Below are 19,472 nucleotides of genomic sequence, written 5' to 3'. Positions count from 1 at the left end.
ACCATGTGGCACGCTCTGGTGCTGCCACATGGCACCTCTTTGTGATTTTCTGTTTTGATAATCATTTATTAATTTCAAAAAATGCTTTAACCTTATAAAAGTCATAATAAATTAACCGAACCTCCAAAAATTATCAAACCAATTTTATAGTTCTTCTAAAACCATGATATACCCATTGGAGTAGGTTTTGATGTGATTTGGATTTGAGACGTTTTGTGCACTTTTGCACTTTACTCACCATTTTTATACGTAATTACGATTACGGCCCTACGAGAAGGAGTCGATTGACGTCCCAAACGACCAGACCTCCCGGATGACCAGAAGACCCAGGATGACTTCTCAGATAACTAGAAGACCCGAGAAGAATACAAAGAATCGCCAGGTTCACGCCCATCTGCGATTTGAATACCTATTAGGCATTGCGATCTGACAGAGGCTGACAGAGGCGCAACCTATCAGTGGAAAAGCTAATTCCCTGCTTAGACCCGTGAGAACCTTTCTTAACAAAGATCGAAGCCCAAACTGTGGCACCCATGTCGTCCCTGGAAATTAAGGTATGCCAACTAAGAGTTTACAAAAGTTTTTATTCGCAACTATAGTTTTAATTTCCATATGGCATGAAGGCTCGTGTGCCAGCCCATGGCCCAACACGAAGTTAATTAATCGGGCCCAATTGCAGTTTCATACCACTGAAGATTAATGAAGTTTAATATCTATCAAAAATCCTGTGGGGAGAAGAAAGATTTGAAAACCAATACTCTACAATAATCTCATGGAGTTTTAAGGAGTATTTTATGTCCATTTGATATCTCCACAAAAAACAGTAGGGAAACAAGAGATAAGACATACGCTTATGCTAGCATTGTCTCATTAAAAATTTTACATGAGAAAAAACTTTATAGGTAAACACAAAAAAGGAAAGAGATCAATGTGATGTTAACAAAGTTAATTTTCAAGAGACACTCCCCCTGAATCTTTCAACTATCGAAGCCGCCTCATGCCAATCCCTCAAGACATATTTTCCAAATTAGGAGGCTGGTTGAGATTTGGTGAAAAGATTGGCTAGGTTGTCAAAAGATTTGGTCTCTAACATGTTTATTTCTCCGCTTTGCTCTAACCATGCGGGAAAAATAACTTGGGAGTGATGTCTTTAGTCATATGGCTCTTGATATAATCTAACAAAAGCAGTATTATCCTCATAGATAATGGTAGGTGCTTTTTTTAAGAACAATAATGGTAGGTGCTTTATGGAGCTAATTTCACATGATTTCTCTATGTGGTTTATCATCTTGCAGGCGTGATTCTTCATATAGTGCGATAATATCATAATTATTTGTGGATTTTGCCACAAGTGTTTGCTTAGACGATTTCTATAAAGGGTTGTTCCTCAATGAAGAAAAAGAACCGTGTCTGCGATCTGGCATGGTGGGGATCAGACATACACCTGGCATCGATATATCCAACTAAACTAGGATCTTGGGTCTTTCCAAAGAATAGTCTAAGATCCTTTTTGACATTTAAGTATTTAAGGATCTGTTTGCCCCTAATCCAATGGTTTTTTGTTGGAGCAGCACTATACATTACTAATAGATTCACTGCAAAAGCAATGTCAGGTTCGGTGCTATTTGCAAGGTACATTAGTGTTGCAATGAGACTTGGATAAGGGTATTCAGGATCTAGTATCTCTTTTTCTTCCTCCCATGGTTGGAAAGCATCTTTCTCTAACTCCAAGGACCGAGAAACCATGGGGTTTTAGTTGGATATGATTTATCCATATTGATTTTTCCAATATTTTTTGTACATAGATAGATTGATGCACTAGCATTCCAAATGGAAGGTGCTCGATTTGCAAACCTAAGAAAAAAAATTGCTTTATCTAAATCGTTCATCTCGAATTCCATCTTCTGATTCCCGCAGGAATTATCAATATCTCGAGTGCTGCCAATGATATTTTTGTAGGAGATGGTTTGATGAAGATGCACGGACAATCATCATTGTTGCAATAACCTTTCGGTATAAGGTACTCACTCAGCTGATTGTACCACATTCTTCCTGACTATTTAAGACCGTATAATGATCTTTTAAGCTTTATACAATACATGTTGCACTTTGCGATCGGATTCGGTATAGAGACTCCATGGGGAACCTTCATGTATATATCTGGATCAAGTGGCCAATAAAAGGTATGTAGTCACAACATCCATCAACTACATAGATAGATAATTTTATATTAGAGATATTAAATATCGAAAAGTAATTCCACTCATTACTAGAGAGTAAAATTCATTGAAGTCAATGCCGGGTCTCTATGCGAACTCTTATGCTATGAGCCTCGCTTTGTATCACACCACCTCAATGTTCTCATTCCACTTCCGGGCAAAAACCAATTTAAAACACGCATGAAAGGTTTTAGGATGTGTAGGTATTATTGATGAGAATACATCTCTTTTTGTGAAGGAGGTCAATTCCGCCTTTATTGCCTCCTTCCATTTGTTCTAGTTCGAGTGCTTCTTGCACTCTTCTATGGATTTAGGATCTGGATCATTTTAAAGGTTATCAGCAATTGATGTCGTGAAATATGCATCTACAATTGTAGTAATTCTATTATATGATTCTCCAGAATCAATATAATTAGTGAAAATTCCTTGTACCCCTTCTGACTGTTCACTATTTTTCAATACAACACTATCAAGGTGTTCTGATGTCTCATCATCAGGATTTGGGTGCACTAATGATGTGGGAGTAGGATTTGGGTGCACAATTGATGTGGGAGTTGAATTTAGTATGTACCCTTGGTGTCTCTCAACTTGAGCCTGAGCTGCATTTATCCATTCAGAGGGGTTAATTCCTCTGTTTCCTGGTGCACTTACGAGAAGTCACAATTTCAGGATTAGTTGTATTTCTCTTTTTTTTTGCTAAGATGGAAGTTGAATAATTTTATTTGGTACCTCTATTCTCTTTAGCACATTTATTGCGAGGGGTAATGATTTTGTGACACCTTTGATGTTGGTAAATGCGTCTGGCAGATTGTTTGCAATATTTTTCAATTCAATGATTTACTGAACGTGTAGTTCAGTTTCTTTGGCACGTGGATCCTCCTTTAGGATGTTAGTGGCAACCCAATTGATTTTCTAACATCCAGTATAGTTCTTCAATTCTCCCCCTAATGCTAGGAAATGATCTTCAGTGAAGATACAATCTGTGTACCAGGCAGATGAGTTAATGATTTATTTTTGCTTGGATATCCGATGTGCAAACATGGGTAAGTAATATATGGATATGGAGGTAGTGTCAAAAATAAATTACTCAAACTCATTGCAATAGACTTTAGGTAGGGAGAAAGGAAAAAGAGAATCTAGTCGGGACTTATGTACTTATATCTAGATATACATCTTATATTTATACACACATACACATGAAAAGGATCCAACTTTAGTCACCCATACACTACCGGGAGAACCACACATACTAGGTAAAAGGTGCCGCCAACCAACTTGGTTATTTTATGGATCTTCTACTCCACTAACTGTCCACATAGGATCCTAGGTGGCATCACCTGGAGGCTTCAAAAGGAGCCTCCAATTAGTAATAGTAAGATTGGATATTAATTATCAAATAACAACGAAATGTGCTATGGTACCAAAACTCAAATTTTTCTCAAACTAAACATAGCCAAGGCATTATTGTGCTTGTAAATATAGCTGGTTGACATAGGAGATATTTAAATGATCTTCTTACACATTCCTTTCTTACTCAGATTTAAAGGAAAAAACAAACAATTTATCATGAACTTTATGTGAACCTTGTAAAAGTTCTTGTCTCTGAAACAGGCTCCGCGGAGCAAAGAAAGCTTGCCGAAAACCAGCATGTAAAAACTTCTTTCATCCGTGGAGCTTCTCTCATTAGCTCCATCCATCAGTTGCTGTATAGTCTACCCTTTTGCAGGTAGGGTATCTTTCATTCTATGACCCCTTTTAAGATTTCAGAATGAAGAACAAACAAATACTTTAGAGTGGCTGTATTCTACTGCTACACATGGTCGAAACTCTACAAGGTTTGGACCCTACGGCTATGTGAATCAACTTGCAAGTCGCCCACTTGGCCATGTATTGTGTTCATTGACGAAGTTTCCAACCTGGAGTAGCGCCTGAAATGCAGAATGGTTTCAGATTAGGGCAAAAATACATGAACTGTGACCACGTTGTAGTGTGTCAATTTAACAATGATGGTACAATACCTCGATGGCGATATCAGTCGGTGTCAGTTTAGAAACATCACCGTGGCCCTGCTTAGCTGCGATCTCTGCACAAATAAATACATAGTGTGATGAGGTACTTAGTATATGTCATAGAACAGGATCATGAAGGGGGCAGAAATTGATAGAACGAGAATAGTACCTTCAAGAGACACTCTTGCATTGGCGTTCGCATAAGCCTCACCTCTTTGCTCCGCAAGCATGCTCAGTTTCGTGAAAGCCTGAAGCAAACTTAGTTCAGCGTGCACTTTAACCATTGTAGACAATAGGACACGTAGTAAGATACAAGTAAATGGAAAGCTAAGGGCATTTTCATTGCAAGTCTTTGCAGGAAGCCTGAGTGTCTGACTGGTGACAGTTGGGATCTGTCTTGTGGGAAAACTAAAACATAATAGTTGTAAGGACGAAAATAAATACCGCTGTGTATGGATCGTCAGATGGCTGGTCTAGGAGAGGACGAGAAGCAGTCCCCACTTGAGCAATACGTTTTGCAAGTGCGTCCAAAGGTACATCCAACCAAACAGATAGACCTTTCTTCATGTAATTCCTGTTTTTTTTCAAAAGAAGGAAAGCAATCATAATTACTATTTTCCTGAGAACAAACAACAAGTTCAATTCACAAGACCAGAAAAACCTAAGTTATTCTAGTACCAGTTGATTGGCCTAATAACAGCACCACCTCCAGTTGCAACAACTAATCGCCGCATTGAGGACAAATCCCTCAAGACATTACTCTGCAACATGGGAAAGCAGAGCAACATGGAAGTGTCATTCCATAAGGCTTTCGGTTTTCATTAGTAAAAGGAGAATAACAGTTCAATGAATTACATAAGAAAATATATAGAAACTCAGCGAGCATTTACCTCATTCTCTCTGAAAAACGCTTCACTATGAACCTTAAATATTTGAGCAACGGAAGGCATGCCAACTGCTTGTTCTACCAACTTATCACTGTCAAAGAATGAATAGCCCAGAACTTCAGCCAATATCTTTCCCACCGTGCTCTTTCCAGAGCCCATCATTCCTGCAGTAAGAACTCACGCATTAATTTCTGATGAGGCGAAACGACAGATCAATATATAACTTGGTCAAGAGAGAAGTATCAGAAGTTCAGAACTAACCCACTAGGTAAATGCACCGCCCATTCAATTGGAACATAACTTCTTTGGATTTCCTCTGCAGTTACAGTGGAATATATATCACAAACATGGCCTAGAAAGGAAATTATGGTGGCACATTTGATTTAATTCATATCAGGACTTTGTTTGTTTACCTTTAACAAGAGGGCCTCGTCAACTGAGTTATGCAAGCTCTCACTGCTTGCATGAGATGAGGAATAACGAAAGTCGATTTGAGTCTCCAGGTTGTGGATTTGACCTAGCCAAAGCCAACCATCACCAACCCACAACGTTTATTCCAACTGATGATCAACAACCCAAAATGACTCTTTTCTAAACGAAATCAAATGCCATACGCACGCCCACCACCTCCTAAATCGCACAAAACCAAACCCTGAACGGACATGGAGCCATCGATCCAGTCCCTAAATTCACATCAATTGGACGGAAGAAATTAAAGCTCACCTCGAGATGCCCTGACGCAGCGCAGCGGCGCGACGGGGTTGGTCCCGCGAGCCCGCACAGCGACGGCCGCCGCTCCGGCAGTTCCAGCACCAACCCGCAGGCTCCCCGCCCGGGCCTGCTTCTCGCGGCCGAGGAACGCGCTTCGGCGCCCGCCGGCGGCCCCGGCACCGACGCCAGGCGCGCTTGACTGCATCGCCATGCTAGCGCCCACCTCCATTGCTCTCGCCTGGCTCTTGCGGCTGGGAAGAGGGGGCACGAGAGGGAGGACGATCGAACGGGCAACGGAGGGCGGGCGCGGGTGGCGGAGAGCGAAGTGGTGGTGGCTGCCTCTTGACGGAAGTGGGCGGTGGCTGCCTCTTGACGGCGAAGACAGACAGGGGGCTTGCTTTAAATAGCGCGATCGGTCAAGGCCAGCGACGTGGCGTACACTCACTTTGGCGTCGGAGAAAGAGTGCGCACTTTCCTGTTGATCGGATCAGGTCGGTCCTGACTTGAGCATTTTTTTTATAATACGCATTTGTATTGCAAGATAAGGAAAGCGTACAAATACATATGCTAGTACAGATATGTCCGGAAAAGGATACGGAGACAGCTGTTGCCGCCAAACTACGCAAAGGTCCCTGAAAAAAGCAAAAATTACAACAAGGTCCCTAAGACCTTTGCACCCAGAGCAGACTCGACTCCGGCCACCGCCGCCGCCAAAGAAATCGAGCCCCGCCACGAGCTGGAAGAGGCCCATCGCGCAAAAGCTTTGGAAGGAGTCGAAGTTGACACCCGCTCCGCAGAACAGGATGTAGCCATTGGCGACCGTGCAACGACCGGGGCAGCGCCCCGACCCCTCTAGCTCCTAGATCCGGGCGTGCTACCGACGACTTCCGCCGCCGAGGGAGGAACGAGCCCGATCCAGCCGGCCGCCATCCACATCACCCACAACCAGCTCCGCATCAAAGAGAAAAGAGGGCAGCAAACGCATCACCTGACTCAGGCGATGGAACACCGGCCCTGGACTCCTGTACAAGAGCTCCCAAACTCGCCGCTGGCACCGGAGTCGAGAACCAACGGGGCGAGGAGGAGTTGGAGCATTATTCCGCCACGCCTTCGCCGCCATCGCCTCACCGACGCCGCCAGGACAAGCATCCCGCAAAGGAGGCCAAACAGGTCTCATACCTCCGCCGACGGAGAACAGGAAGGCTCCCGAGCCGATGAACGCATCGCCCGCGAACGCCTCTCGACCACCAGAGCCGAAGCAGAGAAGGCAAAAGCATCTCACAGAGTCTTCGCCGAAGTCCACGCCGAAGTCGTCGCTGTCGACCTTGCCGAAGACCCGGAGGAGCCAAAATCACCGGGGTAGAGACACCTCCACCGCCGGAACCCTAAGCTCCGTCGCCATGGGGACGACGAGCAAACCCTAGCCTACTAGATAAAGAACATCATAACCTAGCAGCTATAGCTATGCCGGCCGTCGATCCGCCCCTTCCCCCACCCGATCCGGTGCCGGGGAGGCCGCCGGAGGGGAGGGATTGGGCGGATCGACGCCGGAAACGGCTCGCCTCGGTTTCGCCTCTCCCAGTACTGTAGAAAGGGGAATGGAGCGAGAGAGCGGATTTTGCCGGAGTGTGGCATGTGGCATGCAGCATGCAGCTCGGAATTTATCAATTAACCACCACATGAGAAACGAGATTCGCGGAGGGGTCGCTGATGCCTTCTGCATTCGCGTGTGTGAGCAGTTCCGTGTCACTGTGTCAGCAGCAAACACACCTTTCTTTTTTTTTAAGGCAAACGCAACTATCACGTTTGCTTTGTGTTTTGTTGCTGTTGTTGTTTTCCCAATTTCCCCGGTGCTCACGTGCTTTCATTTTACAATGTGTATCATTTTTAATTGTTCCCTCGTTTTAAAGGCATGCTAGATGTGAATTATTGAAGGAAAATGATTATCAATTATCGTATGTGGAGGAGGGGAGAGAGATGCGAAGGAAAAAATGAATTGGCTCTTCTCTGTTTCCCAATTATTTAGTGGCCAATCCTTTTATATTATCCAATAATCATATTTATGGCTCACGCGTTAGTTTTAAGCGGTGTGATAAATTTAGACCGGATGCCAACTTTAATACTATCTATTAGATTAGTTGATAATGATATGACAAGAGCCAACAGCAGGCGGAGTGGGGGCTAATGTAGACCACTTAAGTTAACTCCCGTTTTCCGAAATGTGAGCTGTAATTATGAGGTAAACTTATTGTTTCATTTGCAGCTATGTTAGTATCCATGTGTGGCACTGACTCAGCACGGATCGTGCCTGCCCATAAGGCCAACCTCAACGATGGTCGACAGCCGACAGGCGTAGGACCGTAGGTAGTAGGACCGCAACGTACTCGTCGTCGTCGACACCATCGATCCGCCGCACAAACATCAAGTCGTGCCAGATTGTGGCAGCAGAGACCTGTCTGCATGAGAACATCGCATTGTCCACTTCTGATGCCGGTCGCAGGACGGGGTCACGAAGCCGCCTGGTTCCAACTTCAAAGGCACCTCTTGCCGGCGTCGAACTGCTACCGGGGTTGTAGCTGCGTGCGTAGGCAGCAGGGGCAAGCAAACGGCATCCGTCAGTCCGTCAAGCACCAGCACCACGGCACAAGGCAACTTTGCCGGAGCATCAAGACCATCCTGGACGCGAGGAAACCCACCACATTTCCAAAAGTTGGGAGATAATGTACAGCACCAAGAAATGAACAGCGCACTGCCTGCGTCACTCAGCAGATCAGAGCAGTCATGTGAAGTTATTTGTCCAACCAGTACAAAGGGCGGTAAGAAATCAAGACTATCGAATTTGACAAAAATAGCCAGATTATCAGCTCTGGGGCAAAACTTTTGGGGCTATTTACAGTTCGATCAGGCCTCTCTGTTGGGAACCCGTAATGCTACTACATGGGGTAAATCATGAAAACTTGGCATCTGATAAGCCATTTTCCTATCAATACATGACAACAGCACTGTTCTAATGACTCGGGGGTAAGAAACAAATGGGGGGTGGGTGGCAAGAGACCAGACTGAAGTAACTGAACAGTTGAAGCCTGAAGGTGCGGGCCGGAGGCGTGGGGCAGATGTTACTCGCCTACATCAAGCCACTGCTGCTGGTTTCCTATGATGAAATTTGGGCTCATACGCTCCCAAAACAATGTGAGAAACTTACTACGGGAAGTATGTTAGCTGCCAAACCCGAACGGTGATTTGCTTCTACTGCCACCTTCACCATACTGCTCATTCCATTTTCTTAGCTCGTTCATGCTCGTCGCATCGAAAGCAACAGATGGGCTTACCTGCACAGTGAAAACAATCATGACTTGAGATACATGCACATCCTGGGAAAGATCTGCGCAGGTGAAGGAAGATACAGTAGTTTACAATACCTTGGACTTTGCCTGCACAAAGTCATCCAACTTCAGTGCCCTTAATGAAGTTTTCGTGCTACCAGTGTCTCCCTAAGAAAAGATGGCAACAATATGAGCAAACTTGGAGCTTGCGGACCATGACCATGGTGATTAACAAGAATGCAAGTACTAATATCAGAAAACAAGAACAAACTACCTTGCTTTCTTGTTCTAGAAGTTCATGGACTGGCCTATATGCCGCAGCTATGCATAGATTCTGCAGAAAAAGGCATAAAATGACTCCACACAGGCACAGGAAAACAACAGCCAGTAGATTTTTGTGATGCTAGAGGGAAGATAAGAAGAGTAATGCAGGGCTTAAGCATAGTACCTTCAAATCACTCCCAGAGTAACCCTCAGTCACATTAGCAAGTTCATCGAATCTAAAATCAGATTCCAGGTTTTCTTTGGCAAGTAAAACTTTTAGAATTTTCATCCGATTCTTGGCATCAGGCAGATCAACTAATATCCTGTAAATTGATTGAACAATCATCATTTTACAGAGTCAATCAAACCCAAATATTTTTTGAAATGAATAAGAAAAATATATGCAGATCTTACCTCCTAGGTAAACGCCGTATTACTGCATCATCTAGATCAAAGGGGCGATTTGTTGCGCCAAGAATAAGGATCCTTTGGTTCTCTTTGGACCTTAGACCATCCCAAGCTGCCATAAATTCATTTCTCATCCTTCTCGTTGCCTCGTGCTCATGTGCACCACCTCTTGCACCAAGTAAGCTGTCGACCTGTCATTATTAAATTGCAATAGTATTTGAATCGTGGGGTAACATTGGAAATGGAAGTAATTAAGAATGATGGAAGCCCTCAGGATATCCTCCAGAATACTAATGACCATGTAACTGTGTTGAATTGAAGCAAAACCAACCTCGTCCACAAATATTATAACAGGAGCCAGTCGACTAGCGAAGGAGAAAAGGGCCTTGGTAAGCTTCTCAGCATCTCCAAACCACTATTAACACAGATACATGAGCAAAGTGAACAGAGGTGAGCAAAATTATGATACACTCGAGCTGTGTGATGAGAAGTTTCATAAAAAAGTCATGAATTTTTTATTTGTGGTAGTGGTTCCTATTTCATTTGGGGGGGGGGGGGGGTACACCAGCAAATGGGTACACCATAGAGGAAGCCCTACCTGCTGTTAACTAGGGAGATAGAAGAGATTAGCCCTATGGCACCAGCATATTTACCCAAAGATTATGGTTATGCTTGCATTACATAAAGGCCCCATTTCTTTCAGCTTCTGGCCGATTTTGAAAGCTCAATTTTGGGAAATTCAAAAGTCAGATGACTCCTAGAATTGAGAATCTGGCTGATTACGGATCCTTGATTCTGAGAGCCATCTGACTTTTAGATTTCTCAAAATTGAGCCTTCAAAATCGAACATAAGCTGAAACAAACAGGGCAAAGAATCCCCCAGTGATACATAGACTGCTTCCAAGAAAGTATGACAGCTATACCATTGATCTGCAGCTTACAGCAAATTTGATAAAGGAGATAGAGAGAAAAAGAGGAAGGGCTAATCATGCAATGCAAGTATCCGTAAATTACCTAATAGCATAAAACTCAATGTGACACAAAGGAAGGATACTTTCATTCATAATTCAGATGATATAAATTTGATATGTATTCTCAGTTGCCACAACGTGACTCATCAAACCATACAAAACCATAGACTAACTAGATACAAATAAACTACCTTTGATGTGAGAGTAGAACCAGTTATGCTTATAAAATTTGCTCCAGCTTCTGTTGCAAGTGCCTTTGCCAAAAGTGTTTTTCCTGTTCCAGGAGGCCCAAATAGCAATATACCTTTGCAGGGCTGAAGAAAGGTGAAAATTGGAAACAAAATAAAAAGCCACGGTGAGAATGCACAATGTTAAAAGAAAAGGTGTGAAATCTCAGACAACATAAAAGAGGATATCCAAGACTTCCAAGGCTTGTTTCCCATGGACTTAGCAACTTGGTTCATAGCTTCAAATATATTGCGGTCTTTTCATGATTTCATCCATTAAGCGTTGACATGCAAGTTTGTAACTACTGTAGTAATTTGTTCCATTGATGAGAAGTTGACTGAATGTACAAATACTATACTAATATATCAGTGCATAGAATTTAGAACATGCAGAAATGCCAACACAGAGTTGTACTCAGGTTGTTTCTTCCCTAGAACATTATTTTCCATGTTTAGCTATAGACTGGCAACGTTATGCAGGCCCATGCAGCAGGTTAAGTTAGGAATAAGTCATAACTTAGGAGTCAGACGGTTTATATAATCAAAAGGGAAGTGGAAACAACAAACCCAGTTCACTATCAGAAACCCAAATTCATAAGCAAAATAATACCCTTAACAAGTTGCCGTGAGAAAAAAGCTCTGGCCTCCTCATTGGAAGAGTAACAAGTTCATCAAGTGCCTTTTTGACATCCTCAAGAGCACCAATATCATCAAACTTAACTCCAATTTCATTGGGAGGCACAACTGCTGAAATGAAATTGCGCTCATACTCATCTTTCGCCAACAACTGCAGTGAAGACACCTTTTAAGGTTGGGCACTACCACAGGACACAGTACAAAGAATTTCCAGGAAGAAAAAGTATGTCTTCTCATAATAAAAGCTTGAAACTAAAACTACCTTCATGTTCTCAGATGGCTTCTTATTGGAAGCCTCCTGCTCCTTCAACCTCCTAATTGCTAGGTCCAGACTAGGAAAAAAACAGACAACAGCGTTAGTTAGTGACCAGCCAAGACAGATGGCTGACAGCCATGACCCACTGATACACTACCTTTCACAGGGAATGATCAACCTATCACCCTTTATGGAAGGATTAACTGTTGATGATAAATAGTGACTCCTAGCCCATCCAACAACCATCTCTGCTCCTGAAATCAACAGTACATACAGAAGTAAGCACTGGTCCTGCTCCTGGCAACACCTTAGGATTGGCGTCAAGGAGTTGCATTCACTAGGAAGGAGAAATGAAAACTTTGATTTATCATGTAAGGCCAATCATAAGGGCCTGCAATTATATAGTTGGGTCCAGACTGATTGTGCACTCCTCTGGTACAGTTTTGTTGTGGCAAGTGTGCACTGTGCACAGTGGCAATCCCAGCACCTCGGGAAGAGCAATGCTTTCGGTTAGAATAACGATTAGTTGGACCCATCAAATAAGAATCCATACCACCAAGATTGCAATCTCCAACCAACTTCGAGTTGAAGTGATCAATTCTAAAGTATAACGTGATCAACAGAATATAAGTAACATCAGTCAGCCCAAACTATAGCAAATGAATCAAAATATGGATCCAGATACCATACATACTTTGTTTTGTCAAAGCAACACCCTCTGACTTGACATGCAATAGATCCTCACATGATAGCTCATGTTCTTCAAGCACCTATATTTACCAATCATGATATAAAGCAGGTGCTTCATGAAGTGATACTTGATCATATAATATATGTAGGCCAAGAAATGGTAATCAACAGAAAGGACTGAAGTTAGCGATTAAAACTACAAAGCAATTTCAATACCTTGTGCAGCTCTACAAGATTATGCCTTGAAAGGATTATTTTTTTGTCCTCCTCAATCTGGTTACTGAAAACTCTCAGTTGCTCATCATCCTGAATATTGAAAGACAAATATTATTGTAAACACGGCTCAAGAGCTAGAGCATTATTCAAGGTAGGAGAGCATGCGGTGAGCAAGTTATTGAACACCAACAGATATTGATGTAACAACAAATAGGAGACATCATCATCAGATGTCAGCAGGTGAGCGAAGTCAACATGTTTCACATATCAACACTTTGGAAATAAAGAACTGATAGGATATCAGCTTACCTTTGGAAGAGGAATAAATAATCTATTTTTGAAAAGCTTCGTTATGTCACTGGACCTTGAAGGCTTCTGTCCTTTCAGGTCCCTTACCAGCCGCTTCAAGGATGATGACTGAATACATTTCATAGTAATAGGGAGTTTAGGCACTGCTGTTGCAATCCACCATGCCAATGAACTATGATATAGTGCTAAGAAAGAGAAGAGCTACTCAGAACAGTTTAAAATTTAAAAGAAGCAGGCTTTAAAGTTGCACAACAATGCAGGGAAGTGACACAAAGTTGGTGTATCCTTCTTTTCTTCCTTTACACCTAGTTTGTTTTACCGGCTAAACTACAGTTCAGCAATTGCCAAAGAGGCCATCTAGAAGCCCTCGTTGCTCTAACGCTACACTTGCCATTGCAGTGGCTTTTGGTAGCACGTCTGCTTTGCTCCTGACAAAATACTCTCCAGTCACAAAAAGGTCACTTTGGAAACCGACAGTCACCAACATGCTACTTTGACTACTAATTACGAGTATAAAATATATGCAAAATGTAGCAAAGACTACTAATTACGAGTATAAAGTATATGCAAAATGTAGCAAAGCTATAATATTAATAAATTATATGTCAACCAATCAAGGATATCGATGGTCAGAGTAAACATGCTGATTGAAAACAACCCAAAATGGCACAAACACTCTTCTTTTACTGGAGAGAGCATAAATCAATTAGTAGCCCCTTTTAATATCTGTAGTGGTAATTTTACTAGAATAAGTAAATTTCTTTGTACTATCACACCTCAAAGCAATGCAGTACAACACCGAAAAAGGGTGGATGAAGGAATCTAGTCAGGCCTGACTGTGCAGCCTTATGCACCTATAGAACTAGAAAGGCCAGCAAGTAGTGTCAACTTGCACAATTCATTTTCAGAACAGGCAGAATAAGACCATGCTTCGCAGGAATATAATGATAAAATCCCAGCTTGTACTCACGAAGGATAATATAAACATAAATAGGCATTGCTTTTGCATTTTTTTTTCTCTCCAAAACAAGCATGCCATTAGGCCAAGCATAATGATATCTAGTTTAGATACAATCCTGAACTAGTAAATTATCCAACGGGCAACGGCAACCAACTAAAAAAAATATGGCTTCGTGCTAATGATATGGCCACCACGTCAACCACAATAAAGAGCGCTTACAGGAATATTCGGCAGAATGGGCTAAGCAACATCAGCATGATAAATCGTTACTAATTTGGTTCTCATCACGAGTCACTATCATTGCAACTATTACAACCACAAGCATTAGATGGAAAAACTAAAAGTTAGTTAGGCACATTTTGCGTGGTAAAAAAAATATAAATGTGCAGAAACAAATAGATGAATAACTGGGAAAACATTTTTCTGGACCAGTTGCAACAGGGGAGGATCAGAAAACAAGGATATCTTAGCAGGTTGGCAAGAAAATTACCAGCGGAGACAGACGAGCCAGATTATGGATGAGCAGAGTCCTCTATATTTAAGCAGAACCCACATAAGAACCAACAACAAAATATATAATTGAGTGCAAGCAGGTAGGGCTAATGGAGCTTATATGGCTTACAGGTTCTTTATCCTTAGGTGCTGCCGTTGATGCCTCTGTTATGCTCTGCCCACATATCAAAACTAGAGGTCCAGTAAGTTGATCAAACATTTCCTCCACCTTATCAACAAATTCTCTGCGATTTGATCTTGGAACTGCCCTAGACAGCCACTGGGAACTGTCTGGAAAGTAAACAATGGCTGGTTGTAGAGATGGCAGTACCTATTTTGTAAACATAACATTATAGATAAGTTTATTAAGCAAATCATAAGGACACAAACACTCGTGAATATTGTCACGTGTACAACAGACTGAGTGGTGAACCTATGCAAGCAGATGCATATACACAAGAGAAAGGAATATATCAAGATAATACAAGTTATATATAAACAGTTATATTCAGATAAAATACCTCGCAAAGTGCTTCCAGTGCAATATGCCAATCTTCCGCCTGAGTATCATGGTCACGCTCAATATCCTGAGCTAGAAGTACAAAAAGAAAAGAACGGTAAATCGCAGGCATGTCCAAACTGAATATAGCAATATGGACGCTTGGGACTAGAAGCATACTGTCAACCCAGTAAACTGCTGGTTTAGCATTTTGCACTTTGTCGGCTTCATCTTTGTTACCATCAGCCACCTTCTCCTCAGGAGGGTCAAATATAACAGCCACTTGATCGCCATTGATCTCATACACCTCTCCACGCTGTCCATTTGATAAAGTTCTGCAATTATAACAGACAGAAGAATGTTCAATTATAAAGGATTTGTACTTACAAATGTTGAGAGATAATAATGCATCCCCCATTGGCAAAGGCTCGAGCATGCAATATAAGGAAATACAACCATGAAACCAAGTCATCCATCAAAAACAATGTTGGGAATAAGGCTAAGCAAGTATATGTAACTATATAAGATTCTGCATCTATGTATCATTTATAAAACTAAGCAGTATAAGAATACAAGTGTTGCCAGAGAAGTGGTGACATGTACAATTTACATCTATCAAGCAATGTTAAAATGCAAAGTCCCTCAGCTTCAGCCCTCGCAACCACCCCAAAGGACAGCAATATTGGCAACTAATGCCATGACAATGTGCAAAAATACGCTGCATAGTTCTAATCTTAACTACTTCGTCCTTATTTCCATTTTTTGTTGAGAAAGCTAGAAAAGTAAAAAAAAACGAATTAACTTGTGATGGTTATGTAAAAAGATGATGCATCAAGGCACATTCAGCTGAAATGCGGCGGCAATAACATGCAACAAAGAATGCCCGCAAAAGAAAGTCAAAATCGTCTTGCACTATTTTCTATACAAATACAAGAAAGAATTATCCACCCACCTGCCACTAATAAAGGTATAGGCATTCTTTGAGCCATCTTGAGTAGGTACTTTCCCCAAAATGATCCTGTGATTTGACATATATGATATGCATTATGATCAGTGTAAAAATACTAGATCAGTATGACAGCCCATAAGACCATAACCATGCTTAGAAAAAGGGCCAAGGGAAAAAGGTTGGGTAGCTAATATGCAGTACAAACATGTGGTAAAATGCCCTCCTGACACTCATCACAAACCAAGTTATAGGTTTTGAAGTTAGAACTAGGAAAGGTTGTCCTGTGACTACCTTTGGAGTCTTTGGTAGGATCAATTTAACCACAACCACTGAACATTCATACACAAATAACAGAGAATGTAGACAGCCATGGGCACATGTAGACACGTAAGGTCAAAAATTTGTGTGTGCCTCTCACCCTACAAAACCAATAAGGGTGCACCCATGTTTCTGCTTGAGCCTTCTGCTTATTGTGTATCCAAATGCATAAACAGACATCTCACATAAACAAAGTCCACACATTGAAATTCCTATCAGATGGAAAAATTTTATATCATACAAGCTCACAATATTATAGCATACAAAATTTATTTCAAGTGCCATAGATCAGATACTTCAATCATTGTGATCAGCTTTGTTTAGCTAGAAAATGGGGTAGCTAGTAAAATGAATTGCCAACAATATGCGGTGTAGACAGAACAAAAGAGTAGCAATGAAAAGGGCTTCAAAACAAATGTGGCCCACAAAACCAACATGTACCTATTATCTGCTTCAACAACCACTGAAGCTCCAATGTATTTGACCCTATCTCCTGAAAACAATAATGAGAAAGATTTAATTTGACTATGCCTTCATTTAGTGTTCTGCAACTTTTGTACAAGTTAGAAAAGAGTCCAGCCTGAATTCCATGTTGTACAAGAGCAATGTATGTACAGTTAACAGTACAGCTGTACTTTGTAGCTAGCTCATAAAATAAGCTTCAACTTAAAGAGTGGCTACATGGTATAACTGCACTACTGCAATATAGTGAAGTGTTGTTATGGTAAGGTGGTGCTTGGGTTCACCCTAACAGTGTAACTGTACAGTGTGATTGGGTACGTGCCTGATTTAGGCCAACAGGTGTTATCCAAAGCACACAAAAATGGTAACACATAAACCAAAGGCCAACTTATTTTTGTGACATGACATATTAGCTCAAAGCACAACAGAAAAACTTAACCTACCAAATGCACTGAGAAGGCTCAACGAAGGAATAGCTACTCGCCAAATATGATCAAAGGAATCAAAGTTTATCCCATAACAAAGCACACCGTGCCACAGATTGGGCGTAAACAGAACATTGTTATATAGTTTAGAGCCAGCTTGGTAAAAGCACTCAGTGCTGAGAACGGAAAAGATGAAGTCATTTTACCCTTTTGAAGAGATCTCTTCTCTTCTTCGGATGACTCAGCAGTGCTAGAGGATTCTGCTGCTGAAGAACTTTCCTGTATACCAACAACTTTCTGCAAGCACAAGCAGTGAAGGTATAGATTGTAAGGCAGAAAGAAAACAAACCAAAAGATTTAAATAATCAAGAAACAGCAGCTCAACAAGGATTAGCCTTTGTAGTAGAAAGAATGAAAATAGCATCACATGTGACAGCTTTAAATCGGATTCAATATTATGCAGTACTACTGGTGTTAGTTTTCACAAGTATATTGTTGGTAGTCTAGAGGTCTACCAATCAGACACAAACTAGTTGTGTAGATACATGGTTTAGGTAAAGGTAAAAGAAAACACATTATATTTCCTAAATCTAAATAGAATAGAAGGAACCAGATATATTGAAACAAGACATAGGTAAGAATCTGATAATAAAAAGTCATAGGTAAGAATTGTCAGGTGTCATTATATTTTTAAAGTTTTTGCAGCTTAATAGAAATAGAAACCTTGGCAAACTCCTCAAGAGTGCATGGAACTAGCTTCTTTAGGTCTGCCACGGATTTAATAGAATCGTCATCATCGCTTTGACCAGATTCCTCATCGCCTTCGCCATCCTCCTCTGATTCGGAACCTTCATCCTCTGACTCTGCATGATTATCCTCTTCCTCACTCTCAGAACAGTCTTCACCACAATCCTACAAGGTCAGACATTAGATTCCAACAGACCAACACAAACTGAGATATTAAGATATTTAACAGATGGGGCAGATTATCTTACATATGGAGCTAGAACACTGCTGTCCAGAACCAATAATGACGCACGCAACTCACTGGCAAGTGCCCTCACAAATCTCTCTCGGTAAAGTTGAGTCCCTGCATTTTAGCAACAAAAAAAATTCCCAACATCCATATAGGCACATGGAGGCATATATTGATGAAAGCATTAGCTCCATTCCAGATCAGTACCTGGCAAGCTCTGGAGCAGTATCCTCCCACTGGAGGACTGCAGCCCGGAACCGTACTCCAGAGCTACATCCTTGTGCCGTAGGTGCGACGCCACGCACTCGCTCAGCAGCTGCCTCGCATTCTGGCTGGCAATCGAAAAGACACGATGCGACTGTGAGCCTCGTCGTACACAAAACAGCAAACAGGTGGCGTGCATGCCCGGTGTTGGTCATTCTTACTCGACGTAGTACGGGAAGCTGTTCCACGAGACGCCGGTCTTGTCCCACGGCACGACGCGGCTAAGGAACTGGTTGCGGAAGCGATCCCGCCTGGTGAGGAACGGCGACTCCCGCCGCTTACAGCCGATGCGGAACCGCTCACCGCTGAGCCACTCCTGCTGGTCCCTCTCCCCGAGCAGCGCGTGCTCCTGCTCGCTGCTGCTGCTGCTTCCGCTGCCGCCACTCCCCGCCGCCGCCCCCGCCGCCGCGCTGCCGACGCCCTCCTCCTTCGAGCTGTAGAACCGGCAGAGCCGCCGCTTCTCGCCGCACGGACGCGGCGGCGCGCCGAGCCTCCGCACCAGAGCGCCACCGCCTCCGCTGGAGGCCGCCGCGGGGTTGGCGGCGGGCCCGCGCCAGACCGGCGGGCGCAGGAGGCAGCGCAACCGCATCGCACGATGCATCGCGGGGCGAGGCGAGAGATCCGCGGCCGCGAGCGGGCTAGGCCTCGGATACGCGCATGCGGCGGCTGGTGGATTGAGAACTCCGGGCTGAGGCGGCACCGGCGGCGGCGCAATCGCAAATCGCAATGGCGGGGAGGAAAGCGTCAGGGAAGGTCGCGTGTTGCGGGACGGGCTGCTGCGAGCCTGCGACGAAGAGGACACGATGCCCGGCTCGCCGCCGGTTTGTGGGCTGGGGCGTTGGGCCGTGGCGGTGGCTGAGGAGGAGAATAAAAGATGGGCCGTGCATATAGATTGGTGGGCTCTACCGAGAATTGAACAGCCAGTTTTGCATTTCCATTTTTGACATGGTAAATTGGTGGTTACTGGGAACTGCGGACAGTTGCAATTGCAAGGAAAAAA

At 42.9% G+C, this 19,472-nt stretch overlaps 2 protein-coding genes across 3 annotated transcripts; both read right to left on the bottom strand.

Annotated features, from left to right (window-relative positions):
* Positions 1 to 3,631: 3,631 nt before the first annotated feature.
* Positions 3,632 to 6,183, bottom strand: LOC120703100 (shikimate kinase 2, chloroplastic-like). Its single transcript, XM_039987115.1, has 9 exons — positions 5,839 to 6,183; positions 5,529 to 5,632; positions 5,377 to 5,431; positions 5,119 to 5,279; positions 4,907 to 4,989; positions 4,673 to 4,802; positions 4,398 to 4,476; positions 4,238 to 4,302; positions 3,632 to 4,147 (listed from the first exon to the last, which is right to left on the bottom strand). Exons 1-9 carry the CDS (start codon positions 6,053 to 6,055, stop codon positions 4,079 to 4,081), a joined length of 963 nt encoding a protein of 320 aa, XP_039843049.1. The 5' UTR covers positions 6,056 to 6,183; the 3' UTR covers positions 3,632 to 4,078.
* Positions 6,184 to 8,561: 2,378 nt separating this feature from the next.
* LOC120703099 lies at positions 8,562 to 19,297 on the bottom strand. 2 transcript variants are annotated; one of them, XM_039987114.1, is made up of 24 exons: positions 18,634 to 19,297; positions 18,416 to 18,540; positions 18,228 to 18,322; positions 17,956 to 18,144; positions 17,439 to 17,529; positions 16,787 to 16,838; positions 16,031 to 16,096; positions 15,259 to 15,413; positions 15,101 to 15,171; positions 14,710 to 14,910; positions 14,578 to 14,619; positions 13,127 to 13,234; positions 12,818 to 12,907; positions 12,606 to 12,681; positions 12,069 to 12,165; positions 11,918 to 11,987; positions 11,630 to 11,806; positions 10,984 to 11,106; positions 10,153 to 10,236; positions 9,828 to 10,012; positions 9,598 to 9,736; positions 9,424 to 9,483; positions 9,246 to 9,317; positions 8,562 to 9,155 (listed from the first exon to the last, which is right to left on the bottom strand). In XM_039987114.1, the coding sequence occupies exons 1-24, from the start codon at positions 19,071 to 19,073 to the stop codon at positions 9,042 to 9,044; spliced, it is 2,922 nt and encodes a 973-aa protein (XP_039843048.1). In that variant the 5' UTR covers positions 19,074 to 19,297; the 3' UTR covers positions 8,562 to 9,041. The 2 variants fall into 2 exon arrangements, with proteins under 2 accessions (XP_039843048.1, XP_039843047.1); XM_039987113.1 differs by having other exon boundaries at positions 15,101 to 15,413; positions 18,634 to 19,254.
* Positions 19,298 to 19,472: the final 175 nt, after the last annotated feature.

Source organism: Panicum virgatum, chromosome 4K, assembly GCF_016808335.1.
Source record: "Panicum virgatum strain AP13 chromosome 4K, P.virgatum_v5, whole genome shotgun sequence".
NCBI lineage: Eukaryota > Viridiplantae > Streptophyta > Magnoliopsida > Poales > Poaceae > Panicum > Panicum virgatum.
The sequence above is the reverse complement of the archived record's forward strand: the minus strand, read 5'-3'. Positions and strand labels throughout refer to the sequence as shown.